This window comes from Urtica dioica, chromosome 8 (assembly GCF_054948205.1).
Source record: "Urtica dioica subsp. dioica isolate 48M chromosome 8, U.dioica_male_clone48M_v1_H2, whole genome shotgun sequence".
In the NCBI taxonomy this organism is placed as follows: domain Eukaryota; kingdom Viridiplantae; phylum Streptophyta; class Magnoliopsida; order Rosales; family Urticaceae; genus Urtica; species Urtica dioica.
The window spans coordinates 32,615,782-32,628,756 of record NC_142763.1 but is presented as its reverse complement, the minus strand read 5'-3'; the positions used below and the strand labels follow the sequence as shown (position 1 = coordinate 32,628,756).

Genomic DNA, 12,975 nt, shown 5'->3' with positions numbered 1-12,975 from the left:
CCCAAAGACAGCTTCCCGTTGCCACACATTGACCAGCTAGTCGAAGCGACCACGGGGCATAAAATACTCTCATTCATGGACGCATTCTCAGGATATAACCAAATCCTGATGCATCCGGATGACCAAGAAAAAACAGCTTTCATCACCGACCGTGGCACGTATTGCTATAAGGTCATGCCCTTTGGACTAAAGAATGCTGGCGCCACCTACCAAAGGTTAGTCAACGAAATATTCAAGGAAAGGATAGGGAAGACGATGGAAGTGTATATTGACGATATGCTAGTAAAATCCCTAAGGGAGAACGACCACATAAGGCATTTGGAGGAATGTTTCGAGGTATTGAATAAATATGCCATGAAACTCAATCCCACCAAATGTTCGTTCAGAGTATCATCCGGCAAGTTCCTGGGGTATTTAGTTACCCAACGAGGAATTGAGGCTAACACGGATCAACTACACGCCTTACGAGAGATGCCTTCACCCTGTAATAGACGTGAAGTCCAAAGGTTGACGGGACGCATTGCTGCCCTCAATCGCTTCATCTCTCGGTCAACAGATAAATGTCTCCCTTTCTATCGGCTCCTCAAAGGAAATAAGAAGCTTGAATGGGACGACAAATGCGAAGAGGCGTTCAAAAAATTGAAAGAATATCTATCGACACCCCCAATCCTGGCAAAACCCATTGCGGGGGAGCCACTCTATCTATACGTCGCAGTATCTCAGGCGGCAGTTAGTGGAGTACTCGTCATGGAAGAGCAAGGGGACCAACGACCAATCTTTTATACAAGCAAGTCGTTAGTCGATGCTGAAACTCGATACCCTATTATGGAAAAACTGGCTTTGGCCGTCGTTTCCGCCGCGCGAAAACTTCGACCATACTTCCAATCTCACACCATAGTAGTAATGACATCACATCCGCTCAGAAGTTTCCTACATAGCCCTAACCAATCAGGGAGGTTAACCAAGTGGGCCGTGGAGCTGAGCGAATACGACATCGAGTATCGAGTGAAGACATCCGCAAAATCGCAAGTTTTAGCGGATTTCATCATCGAACTCCCTAGGGAAAGTCCCACCGTAACCGAAGTCAAAGGCACCTGGACACTTAAAGTGGACAAGGCATCATCGAAGCAAGGGGCTGGAGTAGGAATACACCTAACCTCCCCCCACGGTGAGACTATAGAACAATCATTTAGGCTCGACTTCGTCGCATCAAACAACGAAACCGAGTACGAAGCACTAGTCGCCGGACTTAGATTGGCCACTGCAGTTGGATCAAAGAAAGTGAAAGCTTTCTGCGACTCCCAACTCGTAGCAAACCTATACTCCGGGGAATACGAGACTAGGGATGAGCGAATGGAAGCTTACCTAAAAGTCATAAAAGAACTAACAAAAAACTTCGAAGAATTCTCCCTGACAAGGATCCCTCGAGGCGAGAATACTTCGGCCGACGCATTGGCTGCCCTAGCATCTACCTCGGATCCGGGCCTCAAGAGGATTATACCAGTTGAAACAATCGAACAACCTTCTATTGACACGCCCGTTGCCGCGGTCATAACAATAGAAATGGGGGATTGGAGAGATGAAATACTACATTATATCACGACTGGTACGGTCCCATCCGATAAGATGGCAAAACGCAAGCTCGTGCTGAGAAGCGCGAGATTTTGTATCATAGATGGAAGCCTATTTAAAAGAAGCTTCGCAGGACCCTACCTCAAGTGCGTCGGGACAGAGGAATCTAAACGAATCCTGGAAGACGTACACGAAGGAGAATGCGGAAATCACGCACGTGGACGAGCGCTCGCCATCAAAATAAAGAGGCAAGGCTACTTTTGGCCGACCATGCTGACAGACTGCGAGGGGCACTTGCGCCGCTGCGATAAATGCCAACGCCATGCCCCCAACATAAAAAGACCCGCGGAAGAATTGTCATCTATCTCGACGCCATACCCATTCATGAAATGGTCTATGGACATTGTGGGACCAATGCCGATCACCCCTGGCGGGTTAAGATTTCTGTTAATCTTAACATATTATTTTTCTAAATGGGTAGAAGCTGGCGCCTTCATCTTGATAAAAGACGTCGACGTCACAACATTCATCTGGAAAAATATAATCTGTCGGCATGGAACTCCCCACGAGATCATAACAGACAACGGATCACAATTCATATCGAAAAAGTTTAGAAAGTTTTGCATCCATAACAACATTGAGGTAAGAATGTCAACACCACGATATCCTCAAGAAAATGGGCACGCGGAAGCAACAAATAAGACCATAGTCGACTCCATAAAGAAAAGGCTCGATGCCAAGAAGGGGCGGTGGGCAGAAGAACTACTGGGCGTGTTGTGGGCATACCGAACCAGCCCGCGAAGGCCGACAGGGGAAACTCCGTTTTCCCTCGTCCATGGAGTCGAATCTGTCATCCCAATCGAGCATCAGGTGCAAACCCTTAGGGTAAAATACGCACCTGAGGATGAGCCAAAAAATGACGAGGCCCTATGCGATGCCTTAGACCTAGTGGAGGAAAAGCGAGATTCAGCCCTATCACGGTTATCCCGATATAGGCAATCCATCGCTAGATTCTACAACAAAGACGTTAACACAAGAAGATTCGATGTAGGGGACTTGGTCCTCCGAAAAATCTTTCAAAATACTGCCGAGGCAAACGCCGGAAAACTCGGGGCAAAATGGGAAGGCCCCTATAGGGTCACCAGAGTAACCTATCCCGGCGTTTATGAACTTGAAACGCTCAACAGAATCCCGGTTTTAAGATCATGGAACGTCTCGAACCTCAAAAAATATTACTGTTAAAACCAGTAAAAATCGAATTACGTCCGACTTGATCCCTGCATAAGGGTACGTAGGCAGCCCCTTAATAAGGCACAGTCCCCCTACCCTCTAGAGCCACGGAGCTCGCACCTCGGCCAATGACCCCAACCTCGGACTTGGCTAGCAGTGCAAACGCCTCGACTCTGGCGAGAACCGACATCTCGCATCGTCATCGGAGATCGCACCCACGAAGGTCGACCTCGTCCGAAAATATTAAGGGAAACTTTTTAGGTCCCCGACGATCTAAAAGACTTCAAATTTTCACCAAATTTAATTACGGACTTCGACTTCAAATCTAAAGGGAAACGCTTCGGACCAGCAATATTCCGGACAACTATACAGATTTTGAACGACGAACCAATTCCAAACTTCAGCCTAAGGGAAACTTTTTAGTTCTTTGACGACCTAAATAACTTAGCAAAATCATCTGATATCTTTAAGGGAAACATTTTGGGCCAAACAAAATGCGACCTAAAAGACTTAACAGACTATACTGATCCGAGCTGCCTCAGGAACAAACAAAATAATGATATCCAGATCGGCAGGACGGACTGAATAAAAGAATAAACATCCACGCATTCATAATTAGTCTTGGCGAGCTAAAAAACTTGGCAAAATTAAAAATCAAAATTGCATAAAATAATAACATAAACTCAAATAAAATAGGGGTACCGAAGCCCCCTATGATTGTATCAAAACCAATAAAAACTTCGCCCAAAACGCAGGCCCCAGAAACAAAATAAACATTTTATTGAATAAAAAAACGAGAACGGGACGAGGAGATTCAAGCTTGGTCACGGGGTTCGGCCTCGACATCTCGGCGCTCCGGAGGAGGCGTAAACACCGCCGCCTCTTCGTTCCCCTCAGGGATGGAGTTGAGGACCTCGTCAGCACGGCCAAGCATTGAGCCATGCTCGTTGATGGTAGAGGTCTCTCCATCGGCCATTGACGCATCGACGGGAGATCGGTCTGAGTACGGAGTGAACGGGACGTCTTCAACCTCAGGAATAACGACGGCCTCGTAATCGGCTTCGTACTGGGCGATGTCGTCCTCAGTATCCTTCATCTCGGCCGTCCAGTCCGAGATCTCACCTCTCAAAGCCTCCGAAATCAACTCCTTGTTCCCCCGACACTGCTCGAGCTTCTTGAGAATAAGAACGGCCTCATCCATCTTCTCTTTCCGTGCGCGATGCTTGAGTATCTGCTCTTGATACTTCAGCGAAGTCGCCCTCCTCGCGGCGCGCACCGCCCGATCTCGCTCCGCCTTCTCCGTCCTTTTCATCCGGGCGATCTCCTCCAGAGCATCCTTCAGCTCTTTATCTCGCGCCTCGAGATCGGCCGCCAGCTTGTTCCTCTCCTTCTCGAAGCCGCTGGAACGAGCTGCCCATCCCTTGATCTTCTCCTTCTTATCATCGATGTCGACAGATAAGAACTGAACTTTGCCACGAAGGCGTTCAATCTTACCGTTCGACCTCTCCAAGAGAGCATCCTTGGCCAGGAGGTCGTCCTGGAGGGTGGAAATCTTGTCGTTCATTCCCTGGAGCTCGGCCTGTAGAGACTCCGTTCCCTTTTGAACCTCGGCGAGCTTTTCATGCTCGACCTTGGCGTCATGAAGGCGTTTTTCATAGTGAAAAACACCCCGGTTCAGTTGGGTGGACAGCTGAAATCAACCCAACCTCCATTAGTTCGACCATAACAGAGAATAAGTCATTTTCACAAGTATAACATATCGGTTATATGCAAAAAATAAAAAAAAAATAAAAAACTTACCCCAGTTATGGCCGAGGCCATCATCCTGTACCAGTCCGCCTCGGTGAGGTCAGGGACCTTTGGGAGCTCCATCCCAGAACACGTCATCTGACGAAGAAGCCCCGCCGATGAGTAAATGTCGTCGCACAACAGATGATCCCGAGCATAGTGGAAGTTGACGACGTGTTTCTTCTTCCGGGTCGGGGCGGAGTCATCTCGGCCCCCAGACCTCGATTTCGAGGAAGACTTGCTTCCTTCAGCGGCGGCTTTGCCCTTGTCCGCCCGAGTCAACGCGGTCGCGGGGACCTCAGGGGCGGTCTCTTCATCGTCCCTACCAGCAAGGTCGGGACCCGGACCCTTTTTTTTCTTCTTTTTCGCTCCGGGGGCTCTCCCCTCAGGAACCCGGTTCGCTGGCGTCTTCCTCTTCTTGGGCGCCCCCCCCCCCCCGATCTCGTCCCTCTCGGGGGCTCGATCCTCAGTTCCCTCGGGGATGTCTTCGCCGACTCCAAGGGCTTGAGTTTCCTCGGCCTCGGGAACTCCGGCTCCCTGAATGTCATTCGGAGCGACCTCGGCCGTCTCGGGTACCTCGTCAGAGGGCACCAGAATGATCGGGATCTCAGACACCAGACGAACTCTGGTCACTTCGACCTCATGATCGTTGACGGGGATAGCCGGGGTCGGGGTCGGGGTCGAAGTCGAGGCAGCGCCTCCCTTCTTCTGCTTCCTCGCCTCGCGCGCACTAATCGGGGTATTCATATTGTCCCCTACGACTAACAGAATAAAAACTTGATCAAGACAGGGTGTATACAATTGACCGTGAGAAAGAGGACGAGATCAAATCAAGCTTACCTTCCTTGTATTCTGATATGCTTGGTGGAAAAGGCCAAACTTTGGCCGAAATGAATCTGAACGGGGTGAAGCTCGACCACTCTACTTCGCCCAACTGCAGCAACGTTAATTTTTCGGCGAACTCCACTCCTTGGGATGGCGCTTTGATTTTCTCTATAAAAAAATGACGAGGAAAATAATAAGTAAATGTCCCATTGTGAAGAATATAAATACGGGCGAACTAAATTCTATGCATACTCGGCGAGTTCGCCCATTTTGACGAGAAAGAACGAGCTTGATCCCCGAGTGAATGCTCGTTCACAGCAAAGTAAAAATATCGCCTTCCTCAAAATTTGTCCTTCGAAGGGAGGCCCGAGATCACACCCTTGCCCGCGGCTCTCGAGAGGTAGAAACACTTCGGATCATGTTTCGAGTTCGCCTTGACCACACAAAGACGGACTAGATCCATCAAAGTGAGTTCGATTTTTTCCTCATAGGCCACAACTATCAGACCCATTACCATCCTAACAAAATTCGGACACATCTGGGGAAGGGTCAACCCTAGAGTCTGGGCGAAGTCAAAGAGGAGGGGATGAAGGGGAAATCTTAAGCCACACTTCTCCAGCCATATTTCATATATACAACAATAACCCTCCACTACGGTGTCGGCTGTAGCCCCAGGTGGAGGAAGAAGAATATTAATTTCTGGGGGAATCTGATACTTTTCACGGATTCTCCTAAGGTCGGTCGAGGTCACGGCAGAAGGTAACAATATGTCTTCGTTCCCTAAAGGTTGAGACCCTGATGGACGAAGTCCCGAGCCCGACATCCTAAAACTACGGTTTTTAGGGACGAAGTGTTTAAAGTTTATGAACTTTCTTGAGTTCGCTGGCCGAACTAAGAATAAAAAGTGGTCGAAGTCTAACCAAAATCGAAGAACTTAGAGAGAGTTTAGGGAATAGAGAAGGAAACTCAGAAGAGAAAGTTACCTTTTAACCGCGGACGACGAGAATATAAGTGAGAATGAGTGACTCTTCGGCACGCTTATTTATATGTTTCATCATTACCCGAAATCCCGAAAAAATATGATGATTTCGGAAATCAAACCAAATCAAATCTAAGATATTTTCCTCGATATCTGCAAAGATAACAGATTCTCCGACTCTTCGACTTCGACCTACGAAATGCGGTTATATCACGACACGTGTGAAGAGGACGCGCTCTCATACGACGCCACGTGGTCCCAAATCTTCAACCATTCCCCCTTTTATTTGGAGCAATTCGAATTCTCCGCGCTAAATATTTTCAAAATATTCGAAATATTTTCAAAATATTTGGGGGCTAATTGTGGGGGTATAAAAATTTAAACATTCAAATATTATTTCATATGGGCTTTGGCCCAATTGAAACCCATGATCCATTTAAAGAACGGCCCGCGATATCAATTATGGACCTGGCTCGCTCTCGACAGATCGGCCCAAGCCCAGCGACATTTCCTGGCTCAGTGAAGGACGCCAGTTCGACCACGACTCGAAGGATCAGTCAGAGTAGACCGTGCCGCGAAGACCGGATCTCGGACGACTATGACCTCAGCGAGGAATGTGGATCGAGGAACACGTGTCTTCGGCTTGAAGATTCCATCTCGCCTATAAATAGAAGAGGAGAGGACTATTTTGGCACACAAGCTCTTATTCTCAGTTTTCGACACTCTATATTGTACTATTACGTTTATTGCCTTGAGCTCGACCTGTTGAGTTCATCACCTCGTCCCGCTGTAACCTCCTCTAAATTAATAAAATTAATTTATATATTACTATAGTTTTTTTATTATTAATTTGTTTCTTATACGACGTCTTTCTAAACCCCCCTTTTAAAATCCTTAATCGTTTCATCTTTTATTTTGTGATTGTTGATCGATCCAAAAATCGACATCAACATAGGGGTAGAGTTTTACGCTCTTTAACGAAATGATATTAGGCTGATAAGCCCGATAGTTAAACAAAACCCACTCAACAAAGCGACACATAATTTTTGTCGTTTGTTATTCATTGATGCAAGGATTTGAAGAGATATTTGGGCTTGGCCCAAATCCATTTACGAACTCTGTATACTTTTGCCAAGGATCAATACGAAGTCAAAGTCAGCATAGAAGATGCGATCTCGCTATGAAACGCAGAAAGTTGACGAGTTCCACCGAGCCAATTCAAACAAGGAAGCGACATGGCACAAGGAGAAGTAATGAATGACGAAATCGCGAGTACGTGTATCTGAAGATAGCACATCTCGTCGTGGTATAAATTCTCTTCTTTTGAGAGAAGATTTGCATGTTCTTTTTCCTATTATGGCTTGCATCTCTCTCTCTCTCTCAATTGTATTCCTGAGTTCGTTAGTTGTGTTCATACTGATTGAGCTCGACCCGTGTAACTGAGATCGGATATTCAATAAATTGCTTACTTTCTTATTTTATTTTTACATATATTATTATAAACAATTAACATTCGCATGTTTACAATGTCCTTCTGAGATCCACATAGTACAAATAAACTGAATCAAACACATTTAATCTTTTTGTTTTCTTCGCGATTGTTGAGGATCAGAAACGACATCAACAGTCCCACCTACCAGATCAAAATCTGGAATTTTTAAACCTAAAATCCTAATGAGCACAAATTATCCAATCACCATTGGTCCTGGTTCCAAAGAACCACCTAGTGTTTCACATGCCATCACTGATCCTCTATGGTGTCAAGCCAGGAAAGCAGAGTACGATGCCCTGATGCACAATGCCACGTGGTCTCGTCCCTAGCTCTATTCAACACCATGTTATTGGAAACAAGTGAGTTTCTAAAGTCCAATATAAACCAGATGGGTCTGTGCAATGCTACAAGGTGCGTTTAGTTGCAAAAGGGTATGTTCAAACACATGGTGTCGAGTTCAACGAGACATATAGCCCTTTCATCAAGTCGTGCACGATACATCTCGTCATCACTCTTGTCGTGCTTTGAGGATGGGATGTCCAGCAACTCGACATCAATAATGCGTTTCTGAATGGGATCCTCAACGGAGAAGTGTACATGCATCAACCTGAAAGCTTTGTGGATTCTCAACGTCGATCACGTGTATCGTCTTACCAAGGCCTTGTATGCCCTCAAGCAGGCTCCCAGAGCATGGTGCGGCCGCCTGAGTGTCGCTCTTAAAGGCTGGGGTCTCTTCAACTCACGCGCAGATACATCTTTGTTTGGCTTTGTCAAAGACTCGGTGTATATCTTGCTACTAGTTTATGTTGATGACTTAGTAGTCACTGTAAATGTGCAATGTGTGATCAAATGCCTCATCTTCGACCTTAACTCTCAATTTGCTCTCAAGGAGCTGGGATCGCTCCACTACTTCCTGGGCATCAAAGCTTTTAGAGATACTTCTAGGGTATACTTGTCACAGGCCAAATACGTTGCTGATCTTCTCACCAAGGTCAACATGGCTAGAGCCAAAGCGTGTTCTACTCTAGTGGCTCCGACGCTCATTCTGTCCAAGCAAGGGGGAAGCCAATGGAAAATTCGTCCTTGTATATGAGTGTCATTGGGGCGTTACAATACTTGACAATCACGAGACCAGATATCTCGTACATCGTGAATAAAAGCCAATATCTTCAACAACCCACTGATATTCATTGCCTAGCTTGTAAACGAGAGTACTGAGATACCTAAAGTAACCATCTCGCACGGATTGACGTTCAAGCCCTCCAAGAATCTAGTCATCACCAAGTTCGTTGCTGTGGATTGCGCAAGTAACCCTAATGATCGAAGATCAACCAGTGCATACTGCATTTTTCTAGCTAGCGGGTTGTTTGGTGTCTTGGAGCTCAAAGAAACAAACGGTGGTGGCTAGATCTAGTATAGAAGCTGAGTATAGAGCTCTGGTTCGTGTAGAGCTGAGATCACATAGATCAAGTCGTTACTGTCAGAGATCAAAGTGCCACTGACAATTCCACATGTGGTCTACTGTGATATTTGGGAGTTGCAACGATGAAAGCAAACCCAGTCTACCACGCACGGACTAAAAAAGTGGAGATTGATCTCTACTTTGTCATAGATATGGTGTTAAAGAAGGAGTTAGAGATTAGATATGTTCCAACGATCGATCAGACCGCTGATGTGCTAACCAAGACAGTGTCCGTGAGCATATTCCTGAAGCTGAAGAACAAGTTGAAGATTGAAGCCACACCCTCCAACTTGAGGGGAGCTGTTAAGAGTGTGACCACATCAGCAACTAAGCTTGACCAGCTCAGTCATGCCATGTCAGAACCAGAGCCGTGTCTAGTACGTAAGCACGTGTCAATGTAATTGATTCAGTTAGGCATTAAATCATACCTCTAGAGTGCATAATGTATTTAACATAACAGTGTTAAGATTCATTCAATCATTCGTTACTGAGAAATACAAACTCAAAGAAGGTTTACTCGCTGAAGTTCTCTCAATATCTCTCTCTAAATTGAACTCCATGTAAAACATATCTATTGTAAACTTATTAATATCATTAATAAGAATAGTTCACCGCAATAAAGAAGGGCTTTAGCCAAAAAAATCTGCTGCGAGTCTTGCGACTGAAAGCTTGCGAGTCTCCCAGATTGTTTCCCTTTGGCGTATAAAAATTACACAAGCGAAAAAAACAACGCCAACAAGCAAACCACACATGCATATAGATATAGATACATGATAAAAAGAACACATCTTTTTTACTTGATTGTTAAATCTTGATGATCATCTTGTCATAGGTGGCGCTATATTTGGAGCAGCAGTACTCACTCCCCGTTGTTGCCTTTGCAAATTGGCTTCCCAGCCTATGCCCCCAACAAATTCATATTTAAGTAGTCAATATATTTATTGAATCAATATAATAAATAAATACTTTATCAATGTAGTTTATTGATATCAATGTAGTCAATATATTTGTCATCTCTTCTTTAATTAGTTATATAATATTATGTATGCGGTTAGGTGAAATTACAATTGCATCCAAATTGCAGTTTGTATTTATGTTGACTTTTAACTTCTTTCAGACTCTTCTGGAGTCAAGACTAACTTTATAATATTATATATATATAGCAAATGCAGATATAAAATACCTATATTATTTTAACGAATAGATAAAATATATATATATATATTCAGAATTTCAAGCTTTTAACAAAATGGTCCATTTTAAAAAAAAAAAATAACCAAAGTTTGACGCTGATTATATATATATATATTTTGTTACGAAATACAAGATAGCTCTCGGTATATAAATTTATTGATGGGTTGAAAAATTTATTGACAGATCGCGATTAATTTATAAATATATTAGTTTCAATTAACTATTTAACTAAAAACGTACATGATATATACAACTGAAATCATAGAAAGAAGGTAGAATTTTACAAAACCAAAAACAAGATTTCAATAAGTATAAAGGTAGAATTTTATGAAATCCCATAATCTTCAATGAAAAAACGTCAATACTGAAGGACATACCAATTCCAAGATCATAGCCACGGTGTTTGAGCTCGCGGTACTCTTGACAAAGAGCACAAGGTCCGCAACAGAAGTGAACAAGGCAATCGACACAAGGCGACTCTTCCAAGTCGTATTGACCTCTCAGCTTTGACCGATACCCACATGAGTACAAGCATGCAAACCCGGTCAACCCCATAAATCCAAACACCGTTCCACTCCGTGCACACCCTGAAAATTATATATGGTATAGCCAGCCAAGATTTTCATAATTTAAATTTCTAGGAGTCGTGTAAGAATTTTTTTTAATCCAAAGAGTGTATGCGAAAACATCATATAATTTTAGACTAAAATTATAGAAAATAATAATTTAAGGTGAACAAATAAATTTGTAAAAGTTTATGAGTGTATGCTACCCTGGTCGCTACCCCGGCTCCCAGGCGTATGTAAAGAGCAATGATCCTCGGCACATTATTGCGTAAAATACATATATTTATATAAAAAAAAATGGTAAATATATTGGTAATCACAAATTAATGAAATTACCTGACGAGCCTCGGTCCACAATCTCAGCAATCTGTCCGAATGTGATGCACGGACAAAACGTCGTGACCGCGCCTATATTTATATAACAAAAAATTGGCTACGTAAGCCACCTAAACTATAGGAATTGTAAATGAGCCAATCTTTGGTAAATAGTTTGTAAATAGCCAACTTGCATACATGACAGCCTATTAACTACCTTTTTTACATGTTTGGCTGGATTAAATAAGTTTTTTACTAATCTGTTAATAAGTTAACTTGACTATTTACAAGAAATTAACGAAATGTTGGCTATATCTCAATTCACTATAACCGTGTGGCTATATAACTTAATAACCTTTTATATAATTATTAATTAATCACAAATCTATAGCTTACACACATATATATATACGCAAAATTAATACAAAGATGTCATGAATTTTAATATATATCCATGGTAGAGGAATCAAATGTCAAAAATAAATGTAAGAGGACTACAAAAGTATAAATTAAAAAAGGGGTTAAAAGTTAATAACATTAAAATATCTTATAAAGGGAATTAATAGGGTCACCTCTCTAATTCTAGTACATAAATTTTTTTTAAATTAAGGATCTATCAAAAAAAAAAAAAAAAAATCAGAAAAATCTATTATACCATGAACTGATCTAACGATTCATGTATATTATATAAGTGCTCACAATTAGCGGGATCATCGCAGCAATGGCAAAGGCCGGTTGACCACTTGACCGGCGGGGAGAGTTGGTGGGGCCGGGTTGCCACGTAAGCATGAGGGTGTCCGTACGGAGGAGTATGTTGGGACTGATGGTGATCTTGGAGAAACACAACGTGAGTGCTCGGACGCCCATCTGCCGTGTGTTTCTGCTCTTCTTGCTGCTCCGCATCTGGTGGTGCCGAGGGATACATATTTATATATATATATATATATATATATATATATATATATATATATTCAAATAGTGAGTTAATTTAGGTTTAATTTATAGGCTCTAATTATACACTTTGGTGTACGTAGTGTCTGAGATTGTGTGTGCATGTTTATATGGAGACTTGTAAATTTGGTGGAAACTGCCTCACACATGATGGTCAACGCAAGTAATGCAACTTATTAGAGTGTGATGTGACTGCGCTGATCTGTGTTTGTTTGTTTGTTTGTAAGAGAGTTGAAGTATTTTATAACGACCATATTACATCTTCTGCAGCATCTTCCGAGTAATATATTTAACACTATATACGTATTACTTATGGCATATTTTATTTAGTTGTTAGTGTCTGTTAGTCTTCATGTTGTAATATTAATCATACAAGACACGTAGAAGACATACATGATAAGCTTTTGAGGAAAGTCGTTGTTTGGTGCCATAATATATTATAGTTCTGTTTGAATGACGATAATTAATAATAATTCTTATTTCCAAGTATGACTGCTTACCCATAGATATCTAAAGATTCTCCATTGAGCGTTATAAGGTTTTACTAATTAACTTTGATATTTCAACTTGCACATATGGATGAGTCATATTATTCATGCAG

The 12,975-nt window shown here is 42.9% G+C and overlaps 1 protein-coding gene across 1 annotated transcript; it reads right to left on the bottom strand.

The window, feature by feature from the left end:
* Positions 1 to 9,965: 9,965 nt before the first annotated feature.
* LOC149389288 (protein PLANT CADMIUM RESISTANCE 2-like) lies at positions 9,966 to 12,382 on the bottom strand. The gene is made up of 4 exons (XM_089623499.1): positions 12,123 to 12,382; positions 11,445 to 11,516; positions 10,920 to 11,129; positions 9,966 to 10,246 (listed from the first exon to the last, which is right to left on the bottom strand). Exons 1-4 carry the CDS (start codon positions 12,346 to 12,348, stop codon positions 10,167 to 10,169), a joined length of 588 nt encoding a protein of 195 aa, XP_089479625.1. The 5' UTR covers positions 12,349 to 12,382; the 3' UTR covers positions 9,966 to 10,166.
* Between the last annotated feature and the right edge of the window lie 593 nt (positions 12,383 to 12,975).

Excerpts from the sequence above, each read along its gene's own strand:
- LOC149389288 (XM_089623499.1), bottom strand. The coding sequence starts at position 12,348 with ATGTATCCCTCGGCACCACCAGATGCGGAGCAGCAAGAAGAGCAGAAA. Across the intron at positions 11,130-11,444 it reads TGTGGACCGAGGCTCGTCAG|GGTGTGCACGGAGTGGAACG; the intron begins GTAATTTCATTA and ends TATAATTTTCAG. Across the intron at positions 10,247-10,919 it reads TGGCTATGATCTTGGAATTG|GCTGGGAAGCCAATTTGCAA; the intron begins GTATGTCCTTCA and ends TTGGGGGCATAG.